Source organism: Micromys minutus, assembly GCF_963924665.1.
Source record: "Micromys minutus genome assembly, chromosome: X".
In the NCBI taxonomy this organism is placed as follows: Eukaryota; Metazoa; Chordata; class Mammalia; order Rodentia; family Muridae; genus Micromys; species Micromys minutus.
In genome coordinates, this window is record NC_137970.1 from 71,656 (window position 1) to 86,780 (window position 15,125).

At 36.1% G+C, this 15,125-nt stretch overlaps 1 protein-coding gene across 5 annotated transcripts in view; it reads left to right on the forward strand.

The window, feature by feature from the left end:
* Nucleotides 1-15,125, forward strand: part of DMD (dystrophin) — a 1,259,848-nt gene that overhangs the window by 37,612 nt on the left and 1,207,111 nt on the right. For all 5 annotated transcript variants that reach the window (XM_080910294.1, XM_080910293.1, XM_080910296.1 and 2 more), the window contains 3 exons: nt 2,268-2,402; nt 4,651-4,800; nt 13,971-14,132. In XM_080910294.1, the coding sequence (XP_080766420.1) occupies nt 2,268-2,402; nt 4,651-4,800; nt 13,971-14,132 (447 nt within the window). The remainder of the gene's footprint in view (nt 1-2,267; nt 2,403-4,650; nt 4,801-13,970; nt 14,133-15,125) is intronic.

Consider the following 15,125-nt stretch of genomic DNA (forward strand, 5'->3'; position numbering starts at 1 on the left):
CTTCCCTCCCATCTTGTGCAGGACGCCCCAAGCCCTGACTAATGTTTGACTGTAGGTCTCTGCATCGGTTTCCATCAGATGCACGAAGCCTCTCAGATGACAACTGGGCTGTGCACCAATCTGTCAGATTATTGTTAGGAATCGTTTCACTGACGTGTTGGTGTTGATAAGTCATATTTAGTTCTACTCCATGTCTCTCAGCTGTCAACTCTGATTGTAATAAGTGCCAGATATGGGCTACCTCTCGCGTTACGGGCCTCAACATAGACCAGACATCTATTGGCCGCTCCCACAGTCTCTGAGCCACCATTGCCACAGTGCATCTTACAGGCAGCATAGTTTGTAAGTTAAGGCTTTTGTGACTGGGTTGTTGTCCCAGTACCACCTATGGATGCCTTACCTGTTTGTAGGAAAAGGTTGGTTCAGGCTCAAAATTCTCCATTTTTGGAGTCCTGTCTAGGTCACACTCATAGGTTTCCAGAAGTTTTCCCTGCACTAAATTTCCACATCACCTCTTCTGTGTATGCACCAATGCAAGTTTTCTCTCCCAGTGGAGGGGTGAGAGTTTGCTGCAGTGGGAATGTTTTTATCAAATATGCAGGAGGCTATGCTACAAGCATCTTCATTTGTATCTGTGTGACTCTGGCAGAGCTCCTGAGGAGGCACCCACATCTGGTTCCTTCCAGTAAGCACTTCTTGGCATCAGCAATAGTGACTCGGTTTGGTGGCTCCAAATGGGGTGGATCCCCAGGTGAGACAGTCTCTGGATGATCTTTTCTCCAGTCCCTGCTCCTCTGTTTTTCCCTGTATTTCCGCACATGAGTGTCTTGGTCTCCCTTCTAAGAACTGAGGCCTTCACCTTCTGGCCTTCCTCCTCTTTGAGCTTCATAAGTTCTGGGAATGGTTTCTTGGGTGTTCCAAGCCTTTTGGCGTAGTATCCACTTGTAAGTGAGTTTATACCATGTGTGTTCTTTTGTGACTGACTTACCTCACTCAGGATGACAGCTTCAAGTTCCATCAATTTGCCTCGGAATTTCATGAGGTCATTGTTTCTAATAGCTGAGTAGTAGCTCCATTGTGTGAATGTTCCACAAACCTGTGGTAAAGTTCTTTTCCCACTCTGTTGGTTGCCGTTTTGTTTTCTTGTCCAACCTATTTGGAGTTCTGAAGGCTTCTTTTATGCTCGTGGTCATCTCATTCTTGAGGGTAGGGAAGTTTTCTTCTATGATTTTGTTGAAGATATTTACTGTGCCTCTTAGTTGATACTCTTCTCCCTCTTCTATTCCTATTATCCTTAGGTTTGGTCTTCTCATTGTGTCCTGGATCTCCTGGACATTTTGGGTTAGGAGCTTTGTGGTTTTTGCATCTTCTCTGACTGTTGTGTCAATGTTTTCCATATTGTCTTCGGCCCCCGAGATTCTCTCCTCGATCTCTTGTAGTCTGTTGGAAATGCTTGCTTCTGTGACTCCTGATTTCTTTTTTAGGTGTTCTACCTCTAGGGTTGTCTCTTTTAGTGTTTTCTTTATTGTTTCCATTTCCATATGAAATTCCTTCTTCCATTCCTTCATCTCTTTGGTTCTGTTTTTCTATAGTTCTTTGAGTGTTTTTTTTTTTTTTTTTTTTTTTTTTTGTTTCCTCTTTAAAACCTTCTGATTCTTTTTGCATTTCCTCACGTTCTTGTTTAAGGATCTCTATCATCATCTTGAGGTATGATTTCAGGTCTGAGTCTTCTTTTTCTGGAGTCTTTGACATTCCACTGTTTGCTGTGACGGGAGAGCTGGGTTCTGGTGTTGGCAGGTTGTCTTGGTTTCCCTGGGGTGTGTTCTTTCACTTTCCTCTTGCCATCTTGTTGTGTTTATACATGACCTTGTTGTCAGTGATGGGTTCTTGACTCTCCCTATTTGGTGAATTTATAAGTAGCAAAACAGTGTAATTGTTGATGTTTGAGGAACTTGGGCATGCACCTTATCATACATTTTGATATATCTATTTTTAAGACTGTAGTGTTAGTGAATGTCTAATTTTAAAAGGCAAATCACTAATCCTTGAATTTATTCATGTAATGAACTGTTTCCTTAATGACTTATAATTACAGAGGCATGAGGTGTACAAATACCTAGTTGCAATTTAAATCATCTATTCCCAATAAAGGGGAAGTGCAGAAAAAGAAATCCTCCATTTTTACAAGTTTTGAAATTGTAATATGGAGGATTTCTATTTAGTTTCATAAGAAAATATTTAATCTGCAACATTTCTTTCTTTCTTAGGAAGTTTGGGCATGTTGGCATGAGTTATTGTCATACTTAGAGAAAGCAAACAAGTGGCTCAATGAAGTAGAATTGAAACTTGAAAGCACTGTAAAGGTTCCCGCAGGCACCGAGGAAATCACTAACGTGCTACAAGTAAGTTGTGAATTCATCTGAATGATACGGTCTATGCTGCACTGAAAACAGTTCCAATAAATGATGTTTTAAGACACAAGGAAAAGGGTGTGGCTGCTAGCCATCCTTCTCTCCTGACATTTTAGGCAAACCCTTTGTTCGTCTTGGATCCCTCCCGGTCTCACGGACTTAAAGGAGAATGTCTTTTCTTCTTATCTTGGACGATTTTCCTTTTATTTTCTTTCTAATTTCCATGTACTTACTTTACTTGCTTAAATCTACTACAAACTTCTAAAGACAGCTTAGCATGAAATAGTTTTGAGTAGAGTTGTGCAGCTTGCTAATGGAAAGTTTTTTTTCGATTTTTAAACTGGAACATATAAAGTTATTTAAAAGAATTTTAATGAGTATTTTAAGACATTAACATATATTTTAAATGCAAATGTATTTTTAGAATACTCATTTACATACTTAGGTTTTACTATGATTTTGCATATACAAAGTATAAATTATGTTTTTGATGGTATATTTTAAGTAATAATTTAGAAAAGAAGTAGCATGTTCATGTGAAACCTAAAGAAAAATAACCCAACAGAATATGAGAATAGAAGGGGAATTATTAGGGAAGAGAAAAATAGGAGCTGTTATGTGGGTAATGTAGGTGGTGTAAATGTGATCAAAATGCATCAGACACATGTGGAAAATGTTAATACCATTGTTTGTCTGATTATTCATGATAATGAAATATAGTCTATTCAGAGGAGACTAGCGAGGCATCGATGATGAATGTTAAGGAAATAATAGGAAGTCCTTATTATTACTATTTCTTTCATATTGACCATTACAGGTAAAGAGATTGTTTGGTGAGGTTGTTCTTGTGGGCATTTTAAATACTTGTATATTTTATATACTTGTATTTGACAGAGATAACAAAGCTGTAAACTTCTGACTTTCCTTACTTTTAAAATTTTTCAAAATTCTTAATTTTTAATTATTGCTTTTACCTTGTATTTTTATATTACATTTTAAAAATATTCTTCCTACTACAACTCCTTCAAGATCGTCTGTGCGAGAGAAAAAAATCAGTCTACCTTTATTTAAGAAGTTGACCTTTTGTTTGCTTGACATAGAGAAAAATACTCTGTCAAAAAATTTAAAATTGAAATATTCTCAACACATAATGGATTGCGTATGTCATAAGAAAAGTCAATGCTAGCATTTTGTATTAAAGTTATGATGAGTTTTATTATGGATTTTAGAAATGTAACTGGGAAATAGCTATATTGTTATTTCTTCAAAATCTAAGAGCAAAATATATTGAAACTTTTAGTTTTTGAAACGTAATAGACACAAAAGATAGAAAAACATCTCTTGGGACAGTTTCATATTTTTGTAAATAAAAACCCATAGGAAGAATTACTGAAGCCTATGGCTGACACACATGTAACTGTGAGATCTGTTGAAATGATACTGAGTTGCTTATTACCTCCAAAGCCTAAAATTGACATTGAGATTATTTCCTTTGTACATTGTATCAGAAAAAAAACCCTAAACTTTCTTCAGTCAAGGACTATAAAGCTGTTAACTATAGAAAGATAGGAATGGCTTAACTGCACAACCCCAAAACAAAAGAAAACATTTTTTCTCAACACACACACACACACACACACACACACACACACACCTCAAAAGAAATTACCCAGAATTGACAATGATCCAACCATTTCATAAATCACTAGGTGATATTTTTGTCAACTGTCCCGACCTGAGCATAAAGGAACTTCTGGGCATTTCTAGTAACTTTCAGTCGTAACGTAACTGGGGTCACACTCAGTGTGAAAAGTAAGGGGGTTTCCTTGAAAAGAAGCTGGACACATGAGCTTTCATTACACATAGTTTACACATCACTTTACCTGCATGACACTGATCATTTAAAAAAAAAAACATAAAGAGGGAGCTCTCACTGAGAAAATAAGCCATTATTTCAAAGTATATAATGCATAGATATCTCAGTTAAAAATCACAGGCAATCTTTGTACTTTTTTCTGTAGTTTTAAGGTAATAATATTTCTTCAAGTTTTATTATCCAAATTGAATTTTTTGTAGTTTTAAAGTAATAATATTTCTTCAAGTTTTATTATCCAAATTGAATTTTGGTTTACAATGTTTATGGCTCAAACGTATGTGAATGAGAAGATAGTGAGCATTGTTTATAAATTCGGTGTATTCACAAAAGACAAGAAATATTCTGTGTCGGCGTGTTTTTCAGTCTCTTGAGAACATGATGCATGATTCAGAGGAGAACCCAAATCAGATTCGCCTATTGGCACAGACCCTGACAGATGGAGGAGTCATGGACGAGCTGATCAGTGAGGAGCTCGAGACGTTTAACTCTCGTTGGAGGGAACTACATGAAGAGGTAAGAAGACCAGTGAGAACACTCTTTAATCCATAGAAGACCAGTGAGAACACTCTTTAGTCCATATTTTATAAATGTATGACTCACACAGTCTTTTCACGTAACAGGAAAAATGATTTCAGCTCAGTGTAACCTTAGATTTTACAGCATTGAGTGAATTCTTTTGACATGTGTGTCATTCCTCTTTAAAAATCCGTGGTTTTTAACAGGAAGTATAATTCCTGCTCTTTCCAAGACTTATAACGTGAAGGGATTTTGAATTTTGTCAAATGCTTTCTTAGCATTTAGTGAGATGATCATATTTTTTCCATTTGAGTTTGTTTATATGGTAGATTATGTTGATATATTTCCTTATTTTGAAACATCCCTACATCTCATGAATGAAGCCCACTTGATCATGGTGAGTGGTCATTTTGATATGTTCTTGGATTAGATGTGCAAGAATTTTATTGAGTATTTTTGCATCAAACTTTATGAGGGAGATTGGTCTGAAGTTCTCTTTCTTTGTAGGGTCATTGTGTGGTTTAATATGACAGTAATTGTCGCTTCAAAGAATGAGTTGGGTAGTGTTCCCTCGGTCTCTATTTTGTGGAATAGTTTGGAGAGTGTTGGTATAGGATCTTCTATGAAGGTTTGATTTTATTCTGCACTGAACCCATCTGGTCCTGGGGTTTTTTTTTTTTTTGTTTGTTTGTTTTGTTTTTTTTGGGGGGGGCTTTTGATGACTACTTCTATTTTTTTAGGTGTTATGGGATTGTTTAGATGATTTATCTGATCCTGATTTAACTTTGGTATGTGGTATCTGTCCAGAAATTTGTCCATTTCCTTCAGATTTTCCAGTTTTGTTGAATATAGGTTTTTGTAGTAGGATCTGTTGGTTTCTTGAATTTCCTCAGCTTCTATTGTTATGTCTTCCCTTTCATTTCTAACTTTGTTAATTTGGACACTTTCTCTGTGCCCTCTAGTTAGTCTGGTTTATCAATCTTGTTGATTTTCTCAAAGAACCAGATCCTAGTTTGGTTGATTCTTTGTATGTTTCTTTTTGTCTCTCTTTGATTGATTTATGCTCTGAGTTTGATCATTTCTTGCCATCTACTCCTCTTGGGTGTATCTGCTTCTTTTCGTTTCAGAGCATTCAGCTGTGCTGTAAAGCTGCTAATGTATGATCTCTCCATTTTTTGGGGGGGGTTGTTTTCTTTTCTTTTGTTGGAGGCACTCAGAGCTATGAGTTTTCCTCTTAGTGCTGCTTTCATTGCTTCCCATAGGTTTGGGTATGTTGTGCCTTCATTTTCATTTAATTCTTTAAAAAAATCATTGATTTATTTCTTTATTTCTTCCTTGACCATGTTATTATTGAGTAGAACATTGTTTAGTTTCCATGTGTATGTGGACTTTTTGTTGTCTTTGTTGTTATTAAAGACCAGCCTTAGACCATGGTGATCTGAGAGGATGCCTGGGAGTATTTCAATCTTCTTTTACCTGTTGAGGCTTGTTTTGTGAACAACTGTATAGTGAATTTTGGAGAAGGTGCATGAGGTGTTGTTTGTTTCATGATTAAATGTCTTGTAGATGTTTCTTAATTCCAGTTGGTTCATAACCTCTACTAGTTTCATTGTGTCTCTGTTCAGTTTCTGCCTCCATTGATAAGAGTGGGGTTTTGAAGTCTCCCATTATTATTGTGTGTGGTATTTTGGGCTTTAGTAGTGTTTCTTTTATTAATCTCGCTGTTCTTGTATTTGGCACATAGATGTTCAGGATGGAGAGTTTTTCCTGTGATGAGTAAAAAGTGTCCTTCCTTATCTCTTTGGTAATTTTTGGTTGAAAATGTATTTTATTCGATATTAGAATGGCTATTCTACCTTTTTTTCTTGAGACCATTTGATTTGAATTTTTTTTTTTCCTCAGCCTTTTACTCAGAGGTGGTGTCTGTCTTTGTCTCTGATATCTGTTTCCTGTATGTAGCAAAATGCTGGATCCTACTTTTGTATCTATTCTGATAGTCTATATCTCTTTATGGGGGATTTGAGTCCATTGAGTTTCACAGATATTAAGGAATAGTGATTGTTGTTTTCTGTTATTTTCGGTGTTAGATATAGAATTATGTTTGTGTCTTTCTTCTTTTGGTTTTCTTGCATAATTATTTTTTTTGCTTTTTTAAAGGTAGGGCTGTATTTGGGGTTAAATATTGTGTAAATTTGATTTTTTCCTGGAATATCTTGTTCTTTCCATCGGTGGTAATTGAGAGTTTTACTGGATATAGTAACCTGTGCTGGCATTTGTGTTCTCTTAGGGTCTGTATGATGTCTGTCCAGGATCTTCTGGCTTTCATAGTCTCTGTTGAGAAGTCTGGTGTAATTTTGAGTGGTCTGCCTTCATATGTTACATGACCTTTTTCTTTTACTGCTTTATGTATTCGTTTTTTTTTTTTTTGTTTTGAACATTTGATGTTTTGATTGTTATATATCAGGAAGAATTTCTTTTTTGATCCAATCTATTTGGAGTTTTGTAGGCTTCCTGTATGTTTATTGTCATCTTGTTCTTAAGTTTTCGTCTATGATTTTGTTGAAGATATTTATTGTGCCTTTTAGTTGATATTCTTTACCACCTTTTTTTAAATTTTTTGCAATGTTGTAATAATTTGGTGTGAAGTATGTAAAGCCCTGTCTTCACCACCTTTTATTCCTATTATCCTTAGGTTTGGTCTTCTCGTTCTGTCCTGGATCTCCTGGACATTTTTGGTTTAGGAGCTTTGTGGTTTTTGCATCTTCTCTGGCTGTTTTGTCAATGTTTTCAATGTTGTCTTTGGCCCCCGAGATTCTCTCTTCCATCTCTTGTAGTCTGTTGGTGATTCTTGCATCTGTGACTCCTGATTTCTTTTTTAGGTTTTCTATCTCCAGGGTTGTCTCTTTTTGTGAGTTATTCATTGTATCTATTTCAATTTTTACCTGTTTGTTTGTGTTTTCCTTTAGTTCTTTGAGTGATTTCTCCTGGTTCTCCTGTTATTGTATAAGTGAGTTATTCATGTGCTTCTCGAAGATCTCCAACATCACCATGAAATATGATTTTTAGTCTAAATCTTCTTTTCCTGGTGTGTTGGGAAATCCAGTACTTGCTGTGGTGCGAGAACTGGGTTCTGATGTTGCCAGTGTGTCTCGGTTTCCATTGCTTGGGTTCTTGTGCTTGTCTCTTGCCGTCTTGTTGTCAGTGATTGTAGGTGATCTTGTTGTCTCTGGCTGGTGCTTGTCTCTCCTGTGGGTCTGAAGGCCGTGGGCTCAGGGGGGGATTGCTCCTGGGTGTTTGGCTCTTTGTGGGCAGGCAGTGGGTTCTGATGGAACGGACACAGTGCTGTCTCTGGGCTCAGGTCTGAGCTCTTACAAAGCTGTCCTGGGAGCTCAGCCCTCTGCCCACAGGTCTCGAGTCCTAATGGCAGAGACCTGGCTCCTTTTCTAGGCCAAAAAGGACCCTTATCCCGAGAGCACAAGCTTCCTTCACTCCAAGAACTCCTGGGACTTCCTCGAAGGACAGTGGTGGGCCTGCGCCGCCGGCTCACCCTTGGTGCAGGTGGAAGAGCACCTGTGATCTGGGAGCTCAGCCTCCTGCGGGCGGATCCTGAGTCCCAGTGGTGGAGACCCGGCCCTCACTGTCTGTAAATTTTTTGTTAAGTCATTTTTTTTTTAATCCCCGGCTACTGGAAAAAAAAAACCACATTTTTCTTTATAAACTACTATTTCATCTAAAGATGACCTTTTAGCCATTTTCTCAATTAAACGCTTGTATCTGAGGCTTGAAGGTGTTTTTATTGCCTGCATAATGTTTCTTATAGGTTCAGTTATGAACAGGTAAGGTAACACTCAATAGCCTTTAAAATCAATCATACAGCCATAGATTTTATTGCCTATGAATATTTAAAAAGAGATATACTCAGTCTCATTCCTAATTTCAAAATGTGAGGCTTTCCATTCAAATGAGAATTAAATAAATGTAATCATTATAAAGGCATCATGCACTTTTCTTATACTATATTTTCTGGGCATATACTATATTTTCTAATCATAGAAACAATTTGGAGTTTGATTAACAAACCAGAAAACAGCTTCAAATGTTAAATAAATCACATGATTTTAAGAATATTATAGTAGCTTTATTCTCTTTGTCAGTGAGCAAATTTTAGGATGTTTTAGTAAACAACAAAAAAACGTAATGATAGTGATAGTATATATATCCAGGCCTCTGTACTGCTCCAAATAAGTGAGACTGTGTTCCCTTTCTGTTTCCAAATTGTCTTTTTATATGAAACCTTTTGTATACCAATTATATACCAGTGAAACGAATATCAAAAACTGTAAATGGGCTACAGGTTTGTGAGCATTTAGATTCATATGGCTTTGTACCTGGAACCAAGGTGCATCAGCATTTCATTATGTTACCTCCAGCTTCTGTGATCCTTGCTTTGTACTGAAGATAAGATATTACATGCTCTGATTTTCTATGTAGAGAGTCAACTAACTACAGACAGGAAATGTCTAGGACATATTTACTTACAGTGATCACATACAGGCTATTTTTCTTGACATTCCCTAAACAACATGATATAGCATGTATTTGTTAATATCTATACCGAGCATCACACAGGATAAAGAGAAAACTGTAAGTGCACAATAAGCAGATACATATAATATATGCAAACACTTCATTTCATAAAATGGACTTGACCATCTGCATAATGATAGGCCTATTGTAGATACAGGAGCAAGTCGCTGTTGGGAATAAAAAGTTTCCTTATTTTTTTAAGTTGAGACAGCTTACACTGGGGCCAAAGTCATAATCAACCTATATTTTACCCCCCAATCACTAGGGTGACTATCTTAATGTAGGGACACAACTTCTGTCTTAAAATGAACTTAGATCATGAGTTTATTAAAACTGGAGTTGGAGAGATGGCTCAGGGGTCGGGAGCTCTGAGTGCTCTTCTGGACGTCATGAGTGCAGTAGCCGGGAAACACATGGTGGCTCACAACCATCTGTTAAGGGTTCTGACAGCCGTTTCTGGTGTGTCTGAAGACGGCAACAGTGTACTGGTACACATCAAACCTTAAAATGTACTAAGACTGAGTGGAAGTCAAAGAAGGAACTGAAAGGAAGAGATAAAAAACAGGAGGAAGAATGTTGAATTCGTCCAATATAAACAACATTCTTACACGGAAATAACTTTATGAACTTTATCACTGTGTGTGATAAATATATGACAATAAAAATTTTAGGAATAATTACCTAAAAGCATACATTTTAGAATATTAAATGTTATAACTGTATGTTTTGAAGGCCAATGCCTATGATGTTTCTTATGAGATTAGTGTTGCTTTGTCTTTTTAAAATTTTATTTTTTTAAAATGTCTATAAGATTATTTATTTGTTTCTTTTTTCCCTGTGTGTTAATGTAACTTTGTATGTGTGTGTGTACATGTCTGTATGAGTGTGCATGCTACAACATTCAAGTAAGAGATAACACAACAATTTTGTGGCGTTGCTTCCTTATTCTACATTTATGTGTGTGGATGATGGAGGTCAGGCTCACATCACAAACTGTGACTAACACCTGCCTTTACAAGCTGACTAATCCGTCCTGTAGTCCCTGTCTATAAATTAGTTGCCTTACACCAAACAAGAGGCACTGTAACAAAGAAAAAAAGCAACATCTGAACTCGTTAATTCTGCTCCGCATTAACCGTCGTAATAGATAGCATCAGAGATCCTTTAATTGTTCTGGATAATTCTGAAAAAACTCATTCACTCAGTTCTGTACTTTGCTTGGTATAAATAGGACAGAATGGTAAATATTGATTTAAGGCACACTGAAAAGAACTGGCTTTGTGTCAATCAATTACAGGGTTTAATTTTGCAAACTCTTTTGTCGGAAAGGAATATGCTTTGCGATTCTAATTTTTTTAAATGTTCAACTATAATAATAGTGATGTTTATGCTTGTTATACAATCTATAGCAGTTCTTTTGCTGTTACCTATACATAGTGCCAAATATAATTCCAAACTATTTTTCTAAAATATATTTGATAATATTAATATGCAGAAAAGATCTTATCCTGCATTGCTAGAGATAAGCAAGCTCTATCTCCTAAAATTCTGTATTCTCTAGGATACAGGAAGATGTATAACAGATATACATTGAAGCATCCTCACTAGAAGAGATGAGGAAGCGCACATTTACAGGCAGGGCATACAGGTGATCAACTTATAAGCACCGACACTTGTCTTACACCATCAAATCTGTAACATATTCAGTTTACTCTAGCTTGTTTCAGCCCGTTAGGTGTTGGTCATTTTGGCTAAATTATGGTAATCAGATGAGCTGCATACTTTAGTGTAAAAGGCAAATGTACAGTCCTTGCCCAAAATGTCATAATTGCTAGGAAGCAACAGGAGAAACAACAGGCTATATGTGTTTTCCTCTCACAATGTTTTACAATGTGATTACCGAGACTGCATTTATCCTTTTTATGATTTTATTACTTTTACTATCTAAATTATTTTCAAGAGTATTCAGAAATTAAGAACCTAACCTCATTTCTACATAATGCTGTCAGTTTATTATTTCACTGAAGATAACCAAACATGGGTTTTTTTTTTTTCAATTATCCTAAGTGTACTAATAATAGACGTATCATATGTCATCCAGGATTATAATTTCTTCTATATTTCTTATTTAGTGATTCCTTAATTGAGTAAAGAAAAGACAATAAATACCATGAATCTTGACTTTTCTAAGTTAGATGCTCTCTGATAAAACTGTTATCTTGTATAAATATTGCACTTCAAGGAGGCTGTTAGGATAAATAGGGGGTTCATCTTAAGTAGTAGACACTATTCTTGTTAGTATTATAATTTGATTAGTAACTACACCTTGAGAGAGAACAAAACATTTATATTACTTATATTATTATTAATATACCAATTATAGTATATGTGCAGGTAATAAATCACCCAACCTTTGAATATAGGAAATGTAGACTTAAAGTTTTGTTTAATGTATTTTTTTTAACTCAGCTCAATCTAGAGTTACTTTTGAAGCAGGAACTTTAATATAGAAAATGAATCTAGGGCTGTCAGCCTTTAAGGCAGTGAACTGTCTTCCCAGCACAGTTTTTCTCTTTTAACATGCATTTTATTTTAATTCCATGATTTTTCTTTTAGTCTCAGTTCTATATAATAATGCAACTTCTTACAGGTGAAAGAACATAGGACGCTTAGTTTATATGTATTCTGTTTACTATCTTTATTTTATAAATTAGGATTTTTTTTTATTTCATCTGGCAAATGTGATTAGAATTTTCTTCTCTATTTTGATGATCACTCAGATTTCTTTTTTTTAATTGGATGTTCTCTGTATTTACATTTCAAATATTATCCCCTTCCCCCACTCTGGTCTCCCTCCCTCCCCTTGCTTCCATGAAGGTGCTCCGTCTCCCTATCACCCTCTCCACCTCAGTGCCTTGGCATCCCCTACACTAGAAAAAAACACGCCTTCCCTGGACCAAAGGCCTCTCCTCCCATTGATGCCAGAGAATGCCATCCTCTGCTGCACGTGCACCTGAGCCATGGGTCTCTCTGTGTGTGCTCAGTGGTTGGTGTTTTAGTCCCTGGGAGCTCTGGAGGTTGATAATGTTGTTCTTCCCATGGGAGCTAGTATCTGCTTATCAGTGAGCACATACCATGTATGTTTTTTTGTGACTGGGTAACCTCACTGGAGGCTTCCACATTCTGGCCTTCCTTATTTTGAGCTTCATATAAGGTCTGTGAGTTGGTTTTTGGCTATTGCAGGCTTTTGGGGTTAGCATCCCACTATCAGTGACTGCATATTATGTCTGTTCTTTTGTGACTGGGTTATCTCACTCAGGATGATATTCTCTAGATGCAGCCATTTTCTTAAGAATTTGGTTAAGTCATTGTTTCTGGTGGCTGAGTAGTATTCCATTGTGTAAATGTACCACAATTTTTGTATCCATTCATCTTCTGAAGGACATCTGGGTTCTTTCCAGCTTCTGGCTATTATAAATAGAGCTGCAATGAACATTGTGGTGCATGTGTCTTTGTTGTGTATTAAAGTGTCTCTGGGGTATATGCCCAGAAGTGGAATAGCTGGGTCTTCAGGTAGTACTATATCCAATTTTCTGAGGTATCGCCAGACAGATTTCCAGAGTGGTTGTATTAGCTTGCAACCCCACCAACAGTGGAGAAGTGTTCCTCTTTCTCCGCAGCCTCGCCAGCATCTGCTGTCATCTGAGTTTTGGATCTTAGCCATTCTGACTGGTGTGAGGTGGAATCTCAGGGTTGTTTTGATTTGCATTTCCCTGATGGCTAAGGATGACTTTATGAAATTCTTAAGAAAATGGCTGCATCTAGAGAAAGGTCCTTTTAAGGTCATTAGATTCTTGGAAGTAGACTTTGCAATCTTTTTAGAAGAATATTAATACTTGAAAATGTTAAATTAGCCTAGCAATATTCATAGTAACTATCCTGATTAATGACAGCTATGTTCAGTTAGTATTTTTTCTACTCCAGTAGTACACATCCAACTGTAATGTTTTCAGAATCCAAATTGTGAAGAAAAGTAGAGAGAGGAAACAATTTTGCAAAGTGACGTATAATTATATCCAAAACAATTTCCTAAATGGATGGTCATCTAACTTTTTCTTTGTGAAAGGAGCCGATTCTGAACAGACGGCGTACTTGTCTCGCCAGTGGAAGTGGATTATGTGTCTTGAATTGGATTGTGATGACGGTGACCCTATTCTAAGTAAACCAAATCTCTTGAACTGTATAATGAGATCAGGGGGAACATTCAGCCCCAGAACAACAGATGCACCTACTGAGATGATTTTGTTAATGTTTTCTTCCAGCTTCTTCCTTTTTTTTATGCATGATACTGTGACTTTTTCCCTGAAGACACCTCTGATCCTGTCTTTTGAGTGTTTTTTTCTTTTCCTTTTATTTTTATAAGCAGAGCTGAATGAGTACCCGAAAGCTGCGCAATCTGTCTTACAAAAAGGTGACCGTGGAAGAGTCTGGATGCTTTGCTGGCCGCACAATAGAAACTGGAGAAAATGCCCTAAGAATGAGTATTTAAATAATTTACTCTTATTTCTTCTTCCGTTTAGGCTGTGAGGAAACAAAAGTTGCTTGAACAGAGTATCCAGTCTGCCCAGGAAATTGAGAAATCCTTACACGTAATTCAGGAGTCGCTTGAATCCATTGACAAGCAGTTGGCAGCTTACATTGCTGACAAGGTGGACGCAGCTCAGATGCCTCAGGAAGCCCAGGCAAGTTGCTTAAGTCATCCAAACTGGAAACAAGCATTTGTTTTTTATTTTTACATATTTTAATGTTTCAACTGCAGTGGGGTGCTGTTGGTTCTCCTATTTAGGTATTGTTTAAATAATTGTAGAGAACTTTCATTTATCCCTTGAACTTTTTGGAAGTGACATCTTAAATATGTTCTGATTCTGAGATTGGTTTTCTGCACTGCAACGATTTTCAGTAGAGACAATGAAACCCAAGGGCTCTGGTATTTAGTATTCACAAAAGTTTCAAAACTATATACTCCGTCTACATGAAAACCAATGCATAGTAGTTTATTTGACACAGAGATATTTATATGTTTATTTTTATAAAGTGTTTCTAATTACATTTTCTGAAAATGATATTGAAAGTAGAGATTAATACTGTATGAACTACAATTAAATAGATAAATTCCATACCATATTTTATATAGCAAATTTCTGTTTTTATATAACATGTAAATGTGTATAAAACCACATACATATTATTATTATTATTATTAAATAAGTTATTTGCTCTGAAGGACAAATATGTACTTTTCAAAGCACACACACTCACACACAAATGCATATATATATATACATACATCATACATACATATATATATATAATATATATATGGCTAACAAGCAAGTGTAACTAAAATCTTTATGAAATGATGATGATGATGATGTGAGGGTATTAGAAAGTAAATCTCACTGCTGCTTTTATATCTTATTCATATAGAATTTGGAAGCATTCCAGTTTAAAAAACAGATAACTTTATAAAATATGGGAACTGTAGATTATGGCAACAAATACCATTATGATTTATTGAATCACAATTTGTTACTCAGAGTATCAATCCATGCATTAGCATTAAGTAGTTCGCCATGTTGTCTACATTTAAGAAAAGAAGTCCCTCTGAATTTGGGAAGTATGATAGGGATTTTTCATAATATGGAAATTTTCAGAAGGATGAATTCCTGATGAAA